This window comes from Neovison vison, chromosome 3 (assembly GCF_020171115.1).
Source record: "Neovison vison isolate M4711 chromosome 3, ASM_NN_V1, whole genome shotgun sequence".
Classification (NCBI taxonomy): Eukaryota; Metazoa; Chordata; class Mammalia; order Carnivora; family Mustelidae; genus Neogale; species Neogale vison.
Window position 1 is genome coordinate 39,378,074 of NC_058093.1, and position 22,510 is coordinate 39,400,583.

Here is a 22,510-nt window from a genome sequence, read left to right on the forward strand (position 1 = left end):
AGTTTTAGTCTTTTATCAAAATTTGGGAGGTTTTGGCCATTATTTCTTCAAATGTTCTTTCTACCGCTCTCTCCCTCTCGTTCTCTCTAGGACTCCCAGTGCACATTAGGGCATCTTGTTCCTATTTTCGTGATGTTAGCAGTCATTGATAATTATCCTGAGGTCCATTAATTCATTCCAAGTCTCAAAGTGGTGGTGATAATTGTTTTGCCATTTATTCATTTATTAACTGTGACTTTAAAATTTTTATATTTATGCATACATTTTGTGTGTGTTATATATTTAGACAAGGATTAATGTGCCAAAGTTTTGCTTCCAGCGAATATTTACATTCCAATCATTACTTAGAAGGATTCTTTTGTCCTTTTAGAGCTACTTGCTAAAAATTAAAGTAAACACAGATATTCTGGTTTTACTGTACTCTTGAAGGGACTGAATGTCTAAGCTAATTAAAAAATGTATCGTTTCTTGTCTTAACACTTTACTGAAGAATGTGTCAGCATTGGAACTGTTACCGACTGAGAAACTTAACAAGAATTTTTTTTTTTCTATGTTCTTTGAGTTTATAGCCCTTACAACCTATTTTAGTCTTTATGGTAATCAACTGGGTAAAGCTCTACATTAAGCTCCCAGTATTTATGTTCACTGGCAAAATTTTCTCTGAACCTCATGAAACTGTTAATATCCTATTCTAAGTATAATACTTTTTTTAACAAGTGAGCATCATAAAATAAATGAAGTTTTAAGATACATTTAAAATAAGCTCTTCAGTGTGAGTCAGTTTTCCTGGAATTTCCTGCCCTTGCTATAGCTGTGGGACCAGTGGGTAAGTGTTCTGTCTGCCATTAGCTCCTTAAGAAGTTGGTGAGGAGATCTAGAGGTCAGGACTCTGAATACAACCAGCTTTCTAGGTTTAATATCCAATTCACTTTATATTATTTTCCATGAATGTTTGGGCTTGAGTTACCTTCCCTTTTTTACAAATAAGAACCCAAAGTACAACTTGGATAACCATATTCCTGGTTCTGATCCAGAGACAGTTTTGGTAATGCATTTAGAGTTCAGTGATTGTGGTATAGTATTCTACTCTACCATACCACCACCTTTCCTAGCATGAGTAAGGTGGGACAGACACCATTTCATGGTGACACCATTTCATTTAAGGCTTAGAGAGATTTAGTGATTGCCACTCTAGTATTAAATGGCACTGGAATTGGATTTCAAGTCTTTCTGATTCCAAGCCCATGTTATTCTCACTACCATAGCAAAAGGAGGGCAAAAGGAAAAGAAGGCAGAGATTATTTAAGGAGTTTATTTTATAAGAGATATAAGAGGTTTATTTTATAAGAGTTTATATATTTTATAAGAGATTATTTAAGGAGTCACTGTGATTTTAAAAATCATAGAATTGGGGAGTTCTAGGTGACTCAGTTGATTAAGCATCTGCCTTCGGCTCAGGTCATGATCCCAGCATTGGGCTCCTCACTTGGTGGGGAGTCTGCTTCTCCCTCCACCTGCTACTTCCCCTGCTTGTGCTCTCTGTCTCTCTTTCCCCCTGACAAATAAATAAGTAAAATCTTTTTTTAAAAAAATCCATTGAATTATAAAGTAGGAAAGACATTATGGAACTTCTAGTCCCATTCCTTCTTTTTTTGTACATAGAAAGGGATCCCAGAGTGTATGGTTTATTAAACTTTTCTGAATTATCCCAGCTAATTAGAGACAAAACAGGAACTGGAACATGGGTTTTTTACTTCATGGCTTTCTCTTATATAATGTTATTTATGTCAGTGTGCATTAACTGAAGATATATATATATATATATATATATATATATTTACCATATTTTCAGTTATTTACTCATTTTGTTTTCTATTTATTCCAGCAAAAGAAAAGTTATCTCTAATTACAAAAAAAAAGTGACTTACCTAATGTCATGACATATTAAGAAATTAGTAAAACTAGAACTAGAACCCAAATCCTCTGTTTCTTAATACTTTGCATCTTTTATAATACCAAGCTTTTTTTCCCATATTGTGGCTGTTAGTATTACAAATTACAAATTATTCCTACTAGGAAGCTTAGTCAAACTGAGAAAATTTTCAAGAAAGAATGATGGACCTTGTTATAAGGAGGAAATCCAGCCTTATAGCAAAATTTCACGTTTTCATAAATTTGGCTCTACTCCATTTGAAATTTGAATTTACCACTTACTAGAGTTTCAGTCTGGAGGACAGTTCCAGCAGAGCTATGGATTTGAATTGGTCTGTAGGTAGTAACTGCTTTCATTCACAAGAAAATAGTGTTTTTAAAAAAAAAAAAAAACTTTATTAAATGTAGTTATATGGGTAGCCTTTTTCTTTCAGTTTTTACTGAAGTGTACTATATATCCAAAAACATGCACGTAATTAACCTACAGCTTGGTGAATTTTCACAATCTAACACACACTGTAACCAGCACCCAGATTGAGATCATTATCAGCTACCCAGATACTCCCCTTACATTCTCTCTCTTTTTTTTTTTCCCCTAAGATTTTATTTATTTATTTGACAGAGAAGGAGGAACACAAGCAGAGGGAAACAGGAGAGGGAGAAGCAGGCTTTCCATCAAGCAAGGAACCCGATGTGGGCCTCGATCCCAGGACCTGGGATCATGACCTGAGCTGAAGGCAGGTGCTTAACAACTGAGCCACCCAGGTGCCCCTTACATTCTCTTCTAGTTACTACCCTCATCCTGCTGCCCCTGAAGAGTAACCACTATAAAGTTGAGGTCAGGTATTTCATTAGTTAGGGTTTTCCTGGGTTTTTTTGTCTTTGCTGAGCTATGAAGAGGTTGAGAAAAGGCACCTGGGTGGCTCAGTTGTTTGAGTGTCTGACTCTTGTTTTCGGCTTGGGTAACGGTTTCAGGGTCATGGCATCAAGCTCCATGTCAGGCTCTGCGCTCGGCATGGAGTCTACTTGTCCCACTCCCTCTGCTTCTTCCCACACTCAACACACACGCTCTGTTGCTCTCTCTCAAATAAATAAATAAATAAAACTTTAAAAAAAATTCTGTCCTTATCAACACAACAATAGTTGCTAAAGAAAAAAAGCAGGATTTTTTCATTATCAAGGCATTTTTACCAATTTGATATTCAATCAGAGTTATACTGGGTGATTCAGATCTTTTGTGCAGCTTTGGAAACATCCCTGAGTCTGTATAACAGCTTTTGTCTTCTGATACAAAACACAAAGTAAGGTCCAGGTAGAGCATTATGTGCCCTCCACACCCTCATGGTTATTACCCATTATGGAAGAGGCACAAAGGAATGACTGTAATGCTTGGTCTAATGCAGAGTTGTGGTTGAGGAATCACTGCTATATTCTGCTTTCTTTCTCTGTATTCTCAGGATACAGAAGATAGATTTTTAATATCAATAATTAGAATTCCATGGGTGGTTTTTTATTCTCCCAACTTCTGTGTGAAATATAACTGTTGTTCCCCCTACGTTAAAAAAAAAAAAAAAAAAAAAAAAAAAACGGTTTAAATTCTTCCATCTTTATTTAAAATATTTTACCTCTAACACTCTCTTCATTTCCTCTGTTTCTTATCAGGACCCCTGAACAGTGCCCCAGTGTTGTTTCATTGTTGTCAGAGAGTTACAATCCTCATGTGCGTTATGGAGCTGCTATGGCCCTGGGCATCTGCTGTGCTGGCACAGGAAACAAGGTAAAGCCCAAAGCCAGTTTGGTCAGTTCTTTCCTGGCACCAGACTGTTTTCCCTTGCAGAAAAGCTTGTATAGCCACCATAAAAATGCAAGTGTGGTGTGATCTATAAGAGTTAACTTGTCTCACTAAGCTTCCCAGAACTACCTTCCTCACATGCTGGGTTCCTCTAAGCCAGTTAAGAACAAAGCACCACGTTGCGTGGGTGACTGTAATGGAAACAATGCTGTTGAATTTCTTCTTGAAACCATTGATTTCCTTTAAAAAAAGAAGAAGCTAGAATACTTTTTTTCTTTGAAGAATTACTCTGGTCACTTTACATGGTAATTTACATGTTTAATTGGCATGATTAATATTGTGGAAATCAACCTTCTTGAATGAGACCACCCAAATCAGCTAACCTTCTTTTTTTGTTTTTGTTTTAAGAAAATCATTTAACTGCTATTTGCCTGATTCTTCTCGCAAACTTAATAGCTAACTTGATACTTGTTAAATCCTCAAAAGTGACAGAATCAAGAGCGGGTTAGGCAAGCAAATGACTGGGAAATACAACTCATCATGGGATTGATAAAGAAATGCACTCTTGCTTAAACAAGTATTTTTCATTCACAGCAATGACATAATCATCTCATTTTTGCCTTTCATAGCACAAACCCATATACCTTAACCGCTCCCCAGAACATGATCTTTTCTTTTAATGGAGTATGTGCATGCATGGGTGTGTGTGTGTGTGTGTGTGTGTGTGTGAGAGAGAGAGAGAGAGAGAATACAAGCATAATGAGAACGAGAACATAAAGAACACGAGTATAGCTAGATTATGCTCCCAGTGTCTTTATATCAGAGGAGTCATTGTTTTTAATTCTCTCTTGTCCACAATAAAATAAAATAAAACATAGTTACTTATTGATTGAGTCGAGGAATCAAATTTTAACTTGCTCAACTTTTTCTCTAATAAAGAGTATTAGTATTGGATACAAATAACTTTTTCTAGTCACATAAAACCTTACTGAAGCTAGGAATTAAAATGGCATTTTCACTATATTTGATAAAAATTGCATAAAATTTTGTAGAGAAACATCCCCTTCTGGTATTCTCATTCATCTCCTTACCCTGCTTTGTTTTTTCTTCATAGAACTTATCACCACCTGATATTTTTATTACACGTATTTATTTATTGTCTGTCTCTGCCCTGAAATGTGAGGTCCCTAAGAACAGAATATTCACTGCTACAACCTAAAGTCAGACCTGACACATAGTAGGCATTCAGAAAATATTTGTCAAATCAGTGTTGGGGGGTGCTTGGGTGGCTCAGTGGGTTAAGCCGCTGCCTTCAGCTCAGGTCATGATCTCAGGGCCCTGGGATCGAGTCCCACATTGGGCTCTCTGCTCAGCAGGGAGCCGGCTTCCTCCTCTCTCTCTCTGCCTGCCTCTCTGCCTACTTGTAATCTCTCTCTGTCAAATAAATAAATAAAATCTTTAAAAAAAAAAAAATCAGTGTTGGGAGGGAAGATCCTTTAAGGATATGATGGTGAATGAGTTGAACATAGTCTCTGTCCTCACAGAGATTTGTCTTTAAAGTGTTTTTTTTGAGGCGGGATTTCTTACCTGAGAATGTATCTTCAGTTTTATTAGAAATATCATTGGGTTTATAAAATACAGTTTATAGAAATTGGCCTTCATTTTTTTCTGGAACACATCTGCTCTGTAAACAAAGGAAAATTATGTTGGATGTTTAATGAAGTATTTCCCTTTCAGATCTTCAGTAGACATTTATGTTAAGCCTCTTAAGTTAAATGTATATTAGATTTTTTTTTTCTTTCCAGATTATTGTGAACTTAATATGATGTCTAGGAGCAAATGTTCTTTGAGACACAGAATCTGACAAGTTAATTCAATGAAAAATTTTTATTACTCATATTAAACAGGTCTGCTTTATTTCTAGATAGTTTGTGTGATCTATATAACAATTACCTATCTGACCTATATAACCTATCTAACAATACCTGACCTATCTAACAATACCTATTTGACCAAGGTTTGGTGCCTTATTTTTATTTATTAAAAACTCAAAACTTTTTTTATGTTCTAGAATGTATCTTTGAGGTTGTATCACATACCTCAAAGACCAAGTTAGTGTCTTTTAACTTATAAGTTGGAAATTTGCTTATATTTTTATCATGACTACCTCATAAAAAGTATTGACAGTACTATGAGTGTGTTTAAAAAACTCTGCACAATGTCATGACATCTTTCACTGAAATGGGGAGAAAGAATACACTTATCTGTTACACGTATTATCTGTTAACAGCTCTGATTTTTAAAATAAATTAATCCACATGTAAAGAAATCTGAAGTTGTTTGCCTAAAAAAAAAAAGAATTCAACTTATTCTTTCCTTCCTTGGCCTTGAAACAAAGAATTTTTAAGAAATGGCATACTGTATTAAGAAATACATTTGATAATTTTGTTAACCCATTGCTTTTTTCCTCTGGGTTTATATCTACCAAAGACCTTATAAGGAATCCTATAAAGTGGCACTTAACAAAATTTCTGCACGTTGTTAACAGAACTTACATAGGGCAAAAGAGTTCTTGGTCAAATATAGTGAACAAATGCTGGGATAAACAAAGTTTGTAATTTCTTTAATGAGGCTCTGGATCTTTTGGTATGGTGTGCATTCAGAGAGTATTTGATAAGCTGTATATATTTTGAACCTGCAAGGGGCAGTGATATATAGTACTCCAGAACTACCAAACTTAAATTTCACCGAGGAATCCCTTTTTCATAGAACCAATTATTCTGAAGAATATAATATTGGGGAATCCTTTTAAACATCGATTTAATTTTTTAAGTTAGGTCTTACAAAGTCATCAAAGACATTACCTTAACCTAATATTTGAAGGAAGTTAGATACTTAATTCAGATTTTGGGGTCAGACAGGCCTGAGTGCTCTATTTACATGACTTTGGGCAAATTTCTTAACCTCGGTTTCCTTTGTTTATAAAGATTGTTTTATGTTGTTGTTTATTTGTTTTTGTTTTAGGATTAATGGAATTATATGGGATAATATATATAATACTGTTGTACCTGGAAAATAGTAGGTGTTTATCAAACATTAATCTCATTTTCTGTTACCTTCTTTTTGACTTCTTTTACCTCCAGACAGGAGCACCAGTTCTACAAGCTTCCTTCTCACTTATGGTCAACTGTATTGAAACTTAAAGCATACTCAGTTGCAAGTAGTCTTTAATGAACTCACTACAATGTTAGATGAAAGTACTGACTTAGAATAATAGTAACTAATTTGAAAATCCAGCTACACCAGCTTAATTTAAAGTTTTTTTTAATGTTTTCAGGAAGCAATTAATTTGTTAGAGCCAATGACAAATGACCCTGTGAACTATGTGAGGCAAGGAGCTCTGATAGCTTCGGCTCTCATCATGATCCAGCAGACTGAAATCACTTGTCCAAAGGTGAGTAAACAAATTCTCCAGAAGAGAGCTGGTTCAGGCTTTTCTTTAGTAACTTATCCTTGTTTAAGGACAATTTTACCTCAAATGTAGTGGACACCAAACATAAAAGAAGTAAAAAAAAGGTGGGTAAAAGAGACAACTTTAACTATATAACACTCTTTAAATACATTTTTTACGGATTTATAGTCACTTTGTTAATTTAACTATTTAGCCATACTTGAAAAATTAGAACTTACAGGTTGATGAAATCATAAAAATGAACTTTAATTTTTACTTCCTACTGTCCTCTTAAAATGCGTTTAGTAGGATAACTTGTTCCTCTGATAGAGGATGCAAATTTAGGTAGTCCATGACTTTTTGATTCATCTTTTTGAGGTAATAAAAAGTCCTGCATTCATTTTATATGGTATATACAATCTCAGTTTAGAAATGAGTATATCCAGATTCTCTGTTAGAATGTCACTGCCCCCCCTGGGAGACATTCACATGGCTCCAAGACGGCTCTCTTTCCTTTCTGACCCATATCTGCTCACAGAACCAGTCCTGCATTTTTTGCCCTTGTAGCTAGGAGTATAATATATGGTTCTCAGTGTAACTTTGCTTGCCCTGTCCCTCTCTCCTCCTCTCTGTCATCTTCTCCCTCCTCTTCTCCATCTCCCTCACACTCTCTGCTAGTACCTCAGTGGATTGCTAATTTCTCTTAACTTTTCATGTCATATGTCCATGCATAGTGACCACTGATCTTATTAAGCTCTCCACGTGGTCCCTCTGAAGCCCATCTTTAGGTTTGGAGTGAGGCACAAAGACCCACAGCTCAGCTTTCCCCACAGAAATCCCCCTCACAAATTCTGTAGTCCACTACTCATAGGTACCTTGTGGATGGCTCCCAGCACAGATTTTGAGATACCTGTTTTATTTTTTTTAATTTTTTTTTTAAAGATTTTATTTATTTATTTGACAGACAGAGATCACAAGTAGGCAGAGAGGCAGGCAGAGAGAGGAGGAAGCAGGCTCCCGGCCGAGCAGAGAGCCCGATGTGGGTCTCGATCCCAGGACTCTGGGATCATGACCTGAGCCGAAGGCAGAGGCTTTAACCCAGTGAGCCACCCAGGCGCCCCTGAGATACCTGTTTTAAAATATCCTCATGACACTCTCGCAGACATCATGTTAGAACATGATATCTAATGTATCTTAGCACCTCAGCCAAAACTTCTCATTTTGTTGAGAAAATGCACTGATCTTATTCACATGTACTAAAAATGATCACTTTTCATATATGAAATAGGTGTGTATACCTTATATAATAGGTTCAGAACTTTTTATTCATAATTTGAAATTAGAGCATTTAATAGATTTTTATTAATTTTGCTTCTATTTGAAAAATAGTCAAGAAATTGACAACTGGAAAAACCATTGGCATACTGTCTTCTGCCTCATCAAGCACATGTAGAACATCCTTATTTTCAGCAAAGTAGATTGATGGGGGAGGGAGTGTGGAGAAGAGCAAAACTTCCAGAACTCATTGATCATTCATTCTCATTTTATGGAACTTTGTTTAATAAATTCCCGTTTTTTTTAAGGTTTTTATTTATTTATTTGAGAGAGAGAGCATGAGAGAGGAGAGAGTTAGAGGGAGAAGCAGACTCCCCACTGAGCAGGGAGCCTGATACGGGACTCGATCCTGGAACTCCAGGATCATGACCTAAGCCGAAGGCAGTCACTTAACCGACTGAGCCATCCAGATGCCCTAGATTCCCATTTCTAAGCAGTTGCTATCATTTTTATTTCCCAGTGCTGCTCTCTCTCTCTCTGTGTCAAAATCATTTGTTAAGACTTCTAAAAACTGGATTATTGCAAAAATAGAATCCCACCTTCTCAATTTGTTTTAATATTACTTCATATATTGTATGTTCTAGAGAAAACATCTTTTCAGAGAGTCCACATTTCTTTTTAGCTTTTGTTTTTAAATATATCAGTTATAATATGAATAGCTTTTGCATCATTTATTTCTGCTTTTGATCTGAGCTTTATCTGCTGGCAGTTATCCAATTGAGTAATGTTGTTAAAGAAGGAAGTTTAGGCCATAGAGTGCACCTCCCCTAACAGTAATATATAGATATTTACTCACTTTGACCTCCCATGTTGCTTTCATGTTATTTTACTGTAAACAAGACAAATGTTTTACTGTCTTTTCATCTTTTGCTGTAGGATTTTGTTGATTTTTCAACCATAAACTCCGCCCCAACTCTGGCAGGGTCCTTTGGAATGGGGGTGGTGTAGGGTAGACTGTGTAGTTTGAAAAAGCATTCAACTATTTACTCTAATAAATAAAACTTTTTCACATTTAGAAAAGTGGAAAAAATACAGAATTTAAATAATTAGTATTTTTTAATCATTCCATAAAATGCCTTTGAACCATCTTAGCTGATGTGAATACTTGGGGAGCACTTCCATCTTCAGGCTTTATCAGAATCTTGAGTATTAATTACGAATGCTGAAATGCAGTTATAGCTGCTCTAGCTGTTGCCATTAATGTAAACTCTGGGAAAAAAGTTAAATGTGTATGCTACTGACTATGAAAGCAAAGCTACATATGCCAGTGTAGAACTCCAGTATTTTTTCAGGAAACTGAAAACTGTTCCTTAGCAGGAAATTGTTTACTCAGCTCATGAATTCTTAAAGTTTGAGTTCTGTTTCATTTTTTCCTGCTATCAGGCATGCTATAAAGACTTCTCTGGGCTCTCGTTTATATCATCTCCCTTTTATCTGATTATTGCTAACAAGACAACTTGATATTATTTTGGAATGATATGTGACTTTTGCTGAAAAGAAAAAGCTGTTAACAAGCTGGAAGAAGGGTGCCTGAGTGGCTCAGCCCATTAAGCATCTGACTCCTGGTTTTGGCTCAGGTCCTGACCTCACAGTCAGGCTCTGTGCTCAGTACAGAGTTGGCTTCAAATTCTCTCTCCCTCTCCCTCCCCCTCTGTCCCTCCATATACATATGCGCTCTCTCTCTCTCAAAAAAATACATAAGTAAAATCTTTTAAAAAAAAGCTTAAAGAGAAGTAAGTTCTCAAGACTAGAAAGTCCTAGTGTATGGTGGTTGCAAACTGCACAAGATCAAGTGGAAGTAAAATGGAGATGAAGTACTAATTTCATCAAGGCTATAACCACCCCTCCCTCAGAGAAATCCATAAGGGACATTCTCTGATAGTTTGTGCAATTCACAATGGAAAGTTCCAAAGGAAGTATTTATGTAAGCATGATATACATCACATCCTTTTGCAGAATGCTGTCTTAATGCTTAGTTCTATATACACTGTGATCTCGGTTTAAGTTAATTCCAGTGCATCTTTTCTTTCTTCTTCTGCCAGTTTTTTTGATCACTCACTCTCAACAAAATAGACCCAGGGACATTGTATACACCCCTGGGTGATTACAAACCCAATTTAGAAAGCCCTTAGACCAGAGATTCAAAACATTTTAACTAGAGTAATGTACTTTTTATAGGTCCTTTGAACTGTTTCCACTCAAGAACCCAACTCTGCTCTTTATGAAGGATCTGTCTTTTGTTTTCCTTGTTAAGTGAAATCCACCTTTAGCATTTTTGAACATATACATAATTATCATTTATTGAATCAGATAAAAAAATGTTGCAGTGTAAAAATAAAAACTCTGATGCTCCTTGCATAATATCATCTGGCCTAGGGTTACCTGCTATAGGTTAAGTAACCACAACTGGCAGGTGCTTTTTTGGCAGTAGGATACAAGTTTGGCCAAGCTTGATAAGCTTTTGCAGTTCTAAAATCACAATTTGAGTCGATTAGGCTTTTGTGAGCCATCATAGCCACCTATAATATTTCTGTGGAGAAATCTTTGAACTTTTATAAGATGAAATTATAAGAATAAAATTTTATATTTTAAGGTGATAGTTTATAACACAACACATTTATAAATGGTAATCTATATTACCGTTCCTACCTTAAGGTAGGAACTTGGACTCTAACAGTGTCAATGATAATAGAAAGAGCTACAAGCAACTACCATAAACAAAATAATACTCATAAAGCTGAGAAAGGAGCTAAAAACATCATTTGGTATATTGATCATGGGGAAATCATGATAATATTGACAATATCTTAAAAGGATAAAGATAATTTTTGTTTTAGGCATGTTGAGTTTGAGATGATAGCAAGCTGGAAATAAGATGAGAGTAAAGGAAAAAATCAGAACTGAAGATAGAGATTTGGGAACTAACTACAAAGAAACTACACAAGTCCTTAGCCCTATATCTGCAGTTCTAAAATCCAAAAAGCTCTGAAAACTGAAAGGAGGTTTGTTTATTTTTCAGGACTCATTTGGCTGTAAAACTTGAATTAATATGAACTCATTTATAGCCTTTATCCCAGTTAGTGTTAATGTTCAGTCATTTAGCTCCTTCTGAAATACTAATTTATTTGATTATAGGGTATTGCCCCCATGCTCCCTTGAGTATTACATAATGTATGGTATATAGACCATGTTATCTTTACAAATTCTGAATTCCAAAATTCATCTGACCTCAGGGATTTCATGGAAGAAGTTATATAACTATAGTTGAAGTCATAAGAGCAAATGTAATGACAGAAAAAGAGAAAAGGAAGACAACTTCAAAACTCATCCTTGATGTGCTGCTTTATTTCTCTATGTAGGAAAATAGATGAAAATTGAAACCTACCCAGCTGATAAGTACCAACAGAAATGACCCCAAAGAACTTTATTTCCTTCTCCCCTTTTTTTTTCCTGAAAGTGTTTTTCCCCCCAGCAGTATAAGGTATAGAGTTTAAAAATATGATGAATGTTAAAAATGCATGAATTTGGAGAAGGTGGATTTTTAGATAATCATGTACAGCAGAATGACTGCATGGATCACAGGATTGCCTAGAATTTGTCTTTTCTGTGAGACTCTCGTAATATAAAATGGGAAATAAACATTTTTCTCCCACAAATTATACTTTCTCTGGAGGCACCATACTGTTCATAACAGTGAAATTGAACCAGAAATCATAATCCTCATCATGATTGCAGTTAGTTATTTGATCGCAAACAGGCCAGTCACGTCACCTATCTTGCTTCAGTTTCCCATCCGTATGTACAGGGAGTATATGATCTCAAACTTGCCTTCAAATTTAAGATACTATCCTAACCTACTAAAATAATTCTTTATGAAGAATCATAACATGAGAATTACTACTCCATAAGTAATAAAATGTGAGGAAAACAATTTTTAAATGATAAGTAAGAAATAGCTCTTTGAAGTAGTCTACTTAATTGGAGAGTCCTATGACATATTTGTATTGATATTTTTAATCTGTCTTTCAGTTTCACTGAACGTGTGATTTCCTATTGTTTTAAGTACAGTTTTATATTTAAATTCTTCCTCATGATGTACATACAGTGCTTTGTCCAGTGTTACTTTTTATAAGTTCATGACATATTTCATAAACCTTTAAGCACATAAAATTTCCATCCTGTATAAGGAAATGTAAGTGTTCATCTAAAATAAGTTCAGAATCAAAGGAATTTGACCTTTTGAACCAGAGTAAAAGCATCAAACCTTGGGATTTTTAAAACTAGAAGGGAATTTTATGATAATCTAGTCATGCTGGTTTTATAGTTAGATAAAGTAAGACCTATAGAAGAAAATGGCTCACTAATAGTTATATGCTAGGTAGTGGCAGAGAGAGTTCATTGTTTTTCTCATCACATTTTGTTAGCAGTATTAGGCTGCAGAGATAATAGTCAAGGGGGACTGGTAGGGTTCTTCCACAGTATGGTAGGATAATCCTGCTTACTGAATTATAAAACACTGTTTACACATTACATTACATATAGATTGCATCATATAATCCTTACAGCAGCTGTGTAAGATAGATCCTATAATCCCTATAGGGATGAAGAAACTGAAATGATGAAAAGCTAAGTAACTTTCCTAAATGACTTATTGAAGGAGAGATCTTTATAAGCCAAGGCTGTCTGATTCTCTCTTACCCTGCATTGCACAGCATGGCTTCCAAGACCAACACAGGTGAAGAGGGGAAGAGATTCTGAAAGAATATGTCATGCGAGTAAGGTCATTATATTAGGAAACTCAAAGTCATTATTTTCTGCTTTGGTCAAATTTGGGGCCCTCCATGATCACGTGCTTCTTGAATAGGCAGACTTCTTCCTGGGTGCCTACCCCTTGAAAGGCACTGGTGGAAAAACAGAAGTGTAAGACAAGGAGGAAGCATAAAATAGCTCCCTTATTGTCACTCACACAGTTTTAAAGCAATCACAAATATATTGACAACATGTATTTTATAAATTTATTTTCTAATTGTAAAGTAATATATATTAGTTTTAAGAATACAGAAAAGAATAAAGAAACAAAAATTCCAGTAATTCCACCCTGAGTTAGCACGTGTTCTCAAAAAATTAATATGTGTGCGTAATGAAAATCTTGATGTGAATATACACTAAATCCAAAATATGCCTCACACATCTTCATTAAAGGGTAGTTTACTTGAAGACAGAATTGAAGGATTATGCCTGCTGGGAAATCTATAAGGGTGGTGGTAAGCAAAGTAGCTGTTATTCACAGTACAATTAAAGCCTCAGTGTTCGCTTGAACTGTTTAAGCCTGCTGACTAACAGTGGTGCGATTCAAAGTCACATTCAGCATTTCCATGAGTCTGAATCACCCACTGGGGAATGAGGATTGAAAACAGAACTGGTGTTCCAGTTCTTATGACAAGTCATAACACCCATGATTTCAACTATGGAACTTTTCTGCCTTGATATCTGGTTTGTATCTCTCTCTTTTTGAATGTTGTGAATTTCAGAGCTCAATTTTCATTATAATTTGAACAGTCTATTCCCTGGTCTGAAATGGCTCCACAAATGAATATGATATGACTACAATTCTTTTGCATGTTCCTTCAGGTGAATCAGTTCAGACAGCTGTATTCCAAAGTTATCAATGATAAACATGATGATGTCATGGCCAAGTTTGGCGCTATTTTGGCACAAGGCATACTGGATGCAGGTAAATGTTAAATCTCCCAGATGTATTTATCTATTTAAACTAAATCTGATGAAGTACCTATCTGCTCTAACTATATGACATAGTAGAAATTGGGAAAATTATTTGGGGAATTGTTTGGGAAGTTTTCTGTGGGAAAATTATTCCTAGAGAAAACATAGAACCTATAGTTCATAGAAATTGACACTGAATTGGCTGGGTTTTATCAGTCCCTAGTTTACATTCAGGTTCATTTTCTATGGGTTTTGACAAATGCATAATTATATATCTACCATTACATCATAGGCAATAGTTTCAGTGCCCTAAAAATCCTCCGTGTGCCACCTTTTTTCCTCTCTCTCCTTCCATACGATCCCCTGGCAACCGCTGATCTTTTTATTGTCTCTGTAACTTTAGTTTTTCCATTTCCAGAGTATTATACAGCTGGAATCATACAGGATGTAGCCATTTGAGGTTGGCTACTTTGGGTAATTGGTTTTTAAATAGGATTTAGGAGTAACATTTTACTACTCCATAATCCATTTATTTCTTTTAGCTGCCAGTTTTTGAGCTTTGTACTTTTACATACAACGCTTTAGTTGTTCATTCTTGTTCATTCAGTACTACTACAGTTTTTTGCTGGTCTCTGCTATATTATTTGTTAAGAATTAGGGGAGGATACTTCTCTGTTTCAGCTTTATTTTAATCTTTACTAGAAGTCCTCTCTCTCCCTCCCTTCCTTCCCCTTTCAGCCCCTCTCCCTTCACTGCCTTTTATGAGTATCTCTTTGAATTGTCAGTGGACCAATCAAGTTTTGATGCTTCTTTCCATTTATCTTTTTATTTACTATGTTTTTCGCCTTACTTATTTTAGTGTTATTCAGTACTTAAAAGTTCTGTACTGCTGTGTTCACTACTACAAGCCGAATTTTTCTCTCACCCTTTTCACTTTATCAGTATCCTGTCCTACAAACTGCTGCAGCTGCAAAAAAAAAAAAAAAACATGTAGTCCTGCAGTCTGGCTTTCAGAAGTTAGTGTTAATGGAGGATCTCTAGGGCAGCTTCAAAGGAATGAGTGAAGTTGAAGTTTATGGGAATTCCCTCAATGATTTGGTCTCTTCAGGGAGAAGAGCCAAAGATTAAGGTTTATGACCAAAGTTTTAAAACTGTGTAAACACTACCAATGGGATAAACTCTTTCTTGTTTTGTATTAAATCTCAGACTCGTGGAACAAAAGACTAGTTTAGTTTCTAAGTCTGAAGAAAATGGGTTTCATTGAAATAAAGGGAATTCAGCTTCAGAACTAAAAATATTATCATGTATTCTGAGCAGCCTTCCCCTCTCCTTTGCCCTTCCCAGCCTTCACCCTGGGTTAGATGCCATGCTTAGCTATATGTCCTCACTGGTGTCCAGGTTTCAGTCTCATAATGCTTGTATGCCCTAGTTTAATTATCTAGTTATTTGTCTTCTCCACTAGAGTAGAGGCTCCTTGGGATCTCTTTTCAGTATTTTGTTCAAAATCTCAATATATAATAAACATTTGGTGAATGTGGTGGTGAGCATAGGGAAGAGCACAAGCAGACAATAAATGCATATAACTCATCCCTGTTAGAAAAACAGAATTAAAGGATACCTGATTTTTCTCCAAATAAAATCTAGATTATTCGATTCTTATAAAAAACCGAAGTGCTTTTCTAGTTTAGTAAAATTAGTACTCACTTCCTGACTCTAATGTAGCAGCATCTGGGAGAGACTGAGGTTAAAAGAAGTGAAATGTGACCAATAGAGATCGAGAATTGGAATTCAAATTAGGATGGTGACTAGGCACAGATAGGCTCCATTTTTATAGGGTTGGGTTTTTTTTTTAAGAGTTTATGTATTTGAGAGGGAGAGAGATCACAAGTGTGGAGAAGGGCAGAGGGAGAAGCAGACTTCCCGCTGAACAGGGAATCCGGTACAGGACTCGATCCCAGGACCCTGGGATCATGACCTGAGCCAAAGGCAGATGCTTAACGGACTGAGCCACTGAGATACCCTTTATCAGGTATCTTATATAAACTAAAAGATTGGTGTCTCAGAGTTCTGGGGTCCAACACTAATACTGTTATATAGACCAGAGGCTGCAATACAGCAGCTTGTGGGCCAAATCGGATTTAAACATGTCTGCCTGCCTAACCAAGGTGCAAAATTTTGGACAAAATCCAGATTAGAGTCTACTTTTAAAAGCAGAATTACCTAGCAACTCTGGACGTATACCTTTAGTAACATGTCCTATTTAATTACGACATGAACTTTCTAGTTGCTTCAGTTCCCCACTGCTTCTAGTCCAGGTTTTCTCATTTGTTTGCCTGACCGATTCCTAAAGGCATTCAAGTTTGTAACCCTTAATAGCCTCCTAGAATCTCAGACTTTCTAAAGTGGCCCAGTAAAGATCCAGCGAACTGATGCTTGGATCTTAGTACTTAGTCACTGGTGTTCAGACTGTGTTTCTCTTCACTCCGTCAAGGGATGGTCTGGGGCATGTGGCAAGAAGTTCGTAAACAGGACAGGCTGAGCCATTCAGCCTCTCAACAGCCCAAACTTCTGATTAAATAGAATTAGGTTTGATTTCATTGTTTCATATATTGTGCTTCGCAAAAAAATTTTCAGTTGACTCAAAGGTTGGTTGGAGATTAAAGGTTTTCTTTTGTTGGTGGTAGAGCTCTAGTTCCAGTGCTCTAGTCCAAACCCTCGTTTTGCCAATGGGAAAAGAGACTTTAGAGGGAAAATGATTTATCCAAGGTCACAAGGCTAGTTAACGGTGGAGCTGACTACATTCAGACATAACTAAGAAAGAAAGAGTAAAACTAAGCAAACAATATCTGCCTCTGGCCTCTTTGCTGTCGTTTGTAAATATGATGTATACTAAGTTTTACTTCTTCTTAGGACATTAAAAATCCTAATGTAAAATAGAGATTAATATTTAATTTAATATTCAGTTTTGATATCCTTCAGGCTTTGTTTTTGGAAAATTCCTACTTATATAGAAAAAAAGGTCTAGATTACCCCGATTACAATTAAAATATAACATTAACAAATTCCAGCTACTCTGTATCACCTTTTATGAACTGTATTCCTAAAATAATCACCAAATGCTTCCCTAGTGCAATACTTAGATATCTTTATTACCCTACTAGATTTTTGTTCATTGTTTCTCTCTTTTTCTACAGGTGGTCATAATGTCACAATCTCCTTGCAGTCCAGGACTGGGCATACCCATATGCCTTCTGTAGTTGGTGTCCTTGTCTTTACCCAGTTCTGGTTCTGGTTTCCTCTTTCACATTTCCTGTCATTGGCTTATACCCCTACCTGTGTCATTGGCCTTAACAAGGACTTAAAGGTATGTTTGTAACACCTTGGTTTTATAGTGTATCATCTTCACTGTATCCTAACCATCCACTCATAAGAATTTTCATGAAATTTTAAAGATGAGTTGGCATCTTACCAATATTGTATTTCCCCTTTAAATTGAGTCATCACCTTGTTGAGTGGAGTGTGTCAGTGGAAGTTTTGAAAATCAAATCTCCCTACTAGCATTAACCTTGGATGAATCAGTTGAGAGGGAATGGTAAGAGAGAGGAAAATATAAAAATATGAGAAAGCTTTATAGATGACTCTTCAGTCTTATTCAGTTTTATTACTGAAGTTCTTTGGGAGCTATTGAAGGATTTCTTGCAGAATGACATGATGAGATTTGCATTCTAGAAACAACATTCTGGTATCAGTGGAAGTCCATTACCATGAATGCTATTACAGTAATCTCGGCAGGGAAGAAAGGTGACCCGAACTAAATCTTAGTAAGGAGTGAAGGTTTGAGACAGGGCCATGTTTCAGAGTTGTGTGATGCTGGAATATTTGATGGAAGAAAGGATTACAGCTAAAGGGAAGAGCAAAATGGGAGGATGTCCCTCTGGTAGTGGCAGAAAACAAGGCCATCGTTGAGGATCTGAGGAATCTGACAGAAACTGGTCACATGACTCAAGGACTAAAGGTGACCCATCCCCTGTCATCACATCATCCTTTTTTTTTTTTTTTTTTTTTTTTTAATTTAATGGAGTTTTTGCTTAGGTCTTTCTCAGTCCTGTGGCCTGATGATTCACCTGTTCTTCTGTCTTCTCAGAGGCTTTTTGGCCTTCAAATACTCTTAAATCTGGGCATCACTTGTGTTAAAATGGTCTGTTAAATTTCAGAGTGGAAAAATTGGAGGCCAGAAAATGGCTGATAAAGATTATTTCATCCAGTTGCCTTTTTTTTTTCCAGTATAGCTATACAGCCATTTATCCTTTACGTGTTTGAGCATAAAACTACTCACATTTATAAATATTGAGCAGTTTTATCTTTCAAGATAAGAATATTTAGGGGCACCTGTGTGGCTCAGTCTGTTAAACGTCTGCCTTTGGCTCAGGTCGTGATTCCAAAGTCCTGGGCTCAAGCCTTACATCAGGCTCCCTGCTCAGCAGAGAGCCTGCTTCTCCCTCTCCCTCTGCATGCCATTCTGTCTACTTGTGTTCTCTCTGTCTCTGTCAAATAAATAAATAAAATCAAAAAAGAAGAAGAAGACTCTTTAGGTTTCGCAATCCCTAACCTTTAACATTATGGTTAAACATCTTACATGATCTATAGGGACTTTTTCCTCTAACACACAATTTCCTGTTCTCTGTTTCCATTCTCTACAAGGGAAGTGGGATGAAAAAGACAAGATTCCTTATCCTAGTGAATGTGATGCCAATTACCATTCTCTATCGGTGTAAATTGGGGAAATAGAGAAAAATTCAGACTAGTGAATGTAACACCTACTCAATAAGTAATGTGAAGCTAACTTTTTCATTAGGCTCATGTTAGACTCTTATTAGGAGGGATTATGTGATACAGAAACGTACAGACTTGTATAGGTTGTTGGAGTGGTGTAAGGAAGGTACATGGAAGTTAGGTATGCAGGTTAGATAAGCAAATAACACTTTACAAAGGAGGTAACAGTTGATCTGATGCTCACACCGTGAGTGGGACTTAACCCACTAAATCAGGGGGCATGGCCAGTAAAGATGAGATGAAGAGGTGCCTCTGAACAGACACAGAGCTTCAGGAAAGTATAGGGAACTACAGGCAGTTCCATAAAGCACTTTAGAACAAATTCATTGTGAGAAAACAGATCCCTGTAGGTACTATAAGAGAACATTTAGCCTGGATTGAAATGTCTGACTAAAAGCATAGAATTCTTAAATCTTGATTTGGGTTATTTTAACATAAGGGAGAAAATTCTTTTATTTCTTCAGATGCCGAAAGTTCAGTATAAATCAAACTGTAAACCATCCACATTTGCATATCCTGCCCCTCTGGAAGTACCAAAAGAAAAAGAAAAGGAAAAGGTAAGTTCTTTGTTCCCTTGGGGAGCATTTATATTTATATATAGAAGCTACTTAGTATTTTCTTTGGGCTTGTTTTAAATATTTTTACGTTTTAAATTAGATATTTTCAAAATAATACTTCTTATAGTAAAATCTAACATTACACAAGAATGTAAAGTAAAAGCTCTTTTTTTCTCCCAATCATCCAGGTCCCATGTTGCAGGAATCATAATTTGAATCCCTCCAAATGTTTTCTCCACACATTTCAATACTTTTTACACCACAGATAGAATTATTTTTGACATACTGTTCTGCAGCTTATAGTTTTTACTTTAACAATTTTTAAAGGGGCATCTGGCTGGTTCAGTCAATAGAGTATGCAACTCTTGATCTCAGGATAATGAGTGCAAGCCCCACATTGGGCGTGTAGTCTACTTAAAATAAAACAAAAAACAATAATAACCTTTAGAAATTTCAATATATATGGATCTCATTGTTTGCTACAGACAATCCCTCTAGGTATACATACCATTATCTGTCTTCTCGGTTCTTCATTTGATGCACATTTTCAGGTGATTTCTAATTAATCACGATTACAAATGAGATTAAGAGTCTTCATACACATATATTTGTGAACTTGTACAAGTGTATCTATAGATTAGGGTATGAGATGTGATTGATGAAAAGTAATGTACATTATTTATTTTCATAGGTATTAACTAAATTTCCTTTCAAAGTGAAAGGAATATAACCAACTTATATTCCTCTGTCAGCGGTGTCTGAGAACACTCACTGATGTGTGTTAAATCAGACTGTAGTGAATTCGAGAGCTGCACTTGCTCCTGACATTTTCTCAGTAAAATTATCCTTTCTGATACCTTACATTTAAGAAAATGCTTTTTTTCCTCTCAAGGTAGTGTTCCATATTAGCCAGTTGTTGATTATTTGCTATAAACACTGTGTGTAAATGGGGATATTTATATAACTGACCAAATTTGAGGATGGTGGGTGATAATTGTCCTCTGACAACATCTCGTCTCATTTCATCAGCTCTGTTTCAAATGCCCAGCTTTTGGATCAGAAACAAAATCAGCTTTATACCAGTAGTACCAGCCTTTCAAAGTCTTTTTCACCCTGATTTCAGGGACACCCATCAGGAAGGGTAATTCTAGGCTAACCACTTACCCACTGTGTATTACAGTTGTAGGACATCTGATATGGTAAGAATATCTTTATGACCACGTTTGGAGGAATTTTTTTTTGTTTTTTAGTGCTTTCCCTATAAAGTAAAAAAAAAGGTGCAGCACCCAGATATCTCAGAATTGCATGATAGCAAATCCACATCTAAGGTAGGCTACAGACTTTAAAAAAATAATAATAAGTTATATAGGACACAAGCCTCCAGAAACTAGAAGAGTCACCTGAGGACCATAATAGTAAATAATGTGAATAAATGTGCTGCTTGCTTTTCCCATGTATTCCCTAATGATTTGATTTTTTATGATACTGCCAGGAAACCAAGTAGTATTGTCAAATCGAGTTCTCTTTGGGCTTGTATGTTTGTGTTGTAGGTAAGGGATTATGATTTACCCTGTTTGCTTCCTCCAGGTTTCCACTGCTGTGTTATCTATTACTGCCAAGGCTAAAAAGAAGGAAAAAGAGAAGGAGAAAAAAGAAGAGGAGAAAATGGAAGTGGTAGGTATAATTTGGTGGTCATGTGGGTTGATATATCTATCTCTGTCGTGATCCAGACTCTTCCTTAAGTGAACGTTACCATACCTTGTTTTTGGCTTCCCTTAAATAAGTATCCTGTTCCAAGCAGAGACTCCAGTAGTTTTAATTGGAAGATACTTGAGTTCTTGGAGAAAACTATAACTAAAGTGTGTTTTGAAGGGCAGTGTAGAATTTTCAGACAATGAGATGATAGTGGGAGAAATAAAGGCCTTTTAAGCAAGGAAAATATCGTTTGTTTAAATGGACCCTCTTTTTCTGGTCTCCCCTGGTAGAAAAACCTCATCCTCTAAAACCAAGTTACACAGATTCTCACCCTTCACAGTTACCCTCTCCATCCTCTGAGTCTAGTATGACTTTGGTTGTACTTTCATTATATCTAATCCTAGCTACCCTTTGTGCCTACGAGTTGCTCAGTAAACTTTATCAAACATTATTCAGTGATGTGGAAGAGAAGTGAAACTTTGTTGGGCTATTTTTTAATATTTTCCAGGATGAAGCAGAAAAAAAGGAAGAAAAAGAGAAGAAAAAAGAACCTGAGCCAAACTTCCAGTTATTGGATAACCCTGCCCGAGTTATGCCTGCCCAGCTTAAGGTCCTGACCATGCCAGAGACTTGTAGATACCAGCCTTTCAAACCAGTAAGTTATTGATGGCCCAAGCTATATATACCAGTGGGCTAGTAATTCATGGGACAGTGGTATATTGACAGAGAAGGATACATCTCCAAAGCATTGGAGAAAGCTCTCAATACAAATCTCTTAGCAAAAGAGAGAACATTCCCTCCCATTTCATGTAGATTTGGGGAGAGATTTTCTTTTTCCTTTAGGTAACCCTACAAACATCCTTCCTCTACCAGAAGTGTACACTATAGATGTTTCTAACACAGCATCTTTATTAGGAGCATAGACTCTGGGATCAGACATCCTGAGTTTGACTCCTGATTCTACCATTTACAGCCTTTGTAACCTTGAATCTCTTACTAAACCTTTCTCTGCCTCAGTTTCCTCTACTGAAAATAAGAATTATACCTAACTCAGGAATGTGACAAAGAGTGAAAATGTAAGTTAATACACAGGCATTAGAGCACTGAATTTTACAATTTGAAAAGGATCTTCCTGCCATTTAATTTTTCTTAGGAAGAATGTATCAGGTTAGAAACAAATGCAAATCAGTA

General features: G+C 36.1%; 1 protein-coding gene across 1 annotated transcript in view; it reads left to right on the forward strand.

Annotated features, from left to right (window-relative positions):
* PSMD1 (proteasome 26S subunit, non-ATPase 1) overlaps positions 1–22,510 on the forward strand; it is a 90,117-nt gene that overhangs the window by 61,959 nt on the left and 5,648 nt on the right. Inside the window, exons 17-23 of the mRNA XM_044241831.1 lie at positions 3,595–3,709; positions 7,062–7,178; positions 14,142–14,244; positions 17,429–17,598; positions 19,532–19,624; positions 21,212–21,298; positions 21,828–21,974. Coding sequence (XP_044097766.1) covers positions 3,595–3,709; positions 7,062–7,178; positions 14,142–14,244; positions 17,429–17,598; positions 19,532–19,624; positions 21,212–21,298; positions 21,828–21,974 — 832 coding nt within the window. The remainder of the gene's footprint in view (positions 1–3,594; positions 3,710–7,061; positions 7,179–14,141; positions 14,245–17,428; positions 17,599–19,531; positions 19,625–21,211; positions 21,299–21,827; positions 21,975–22,510) is intronic.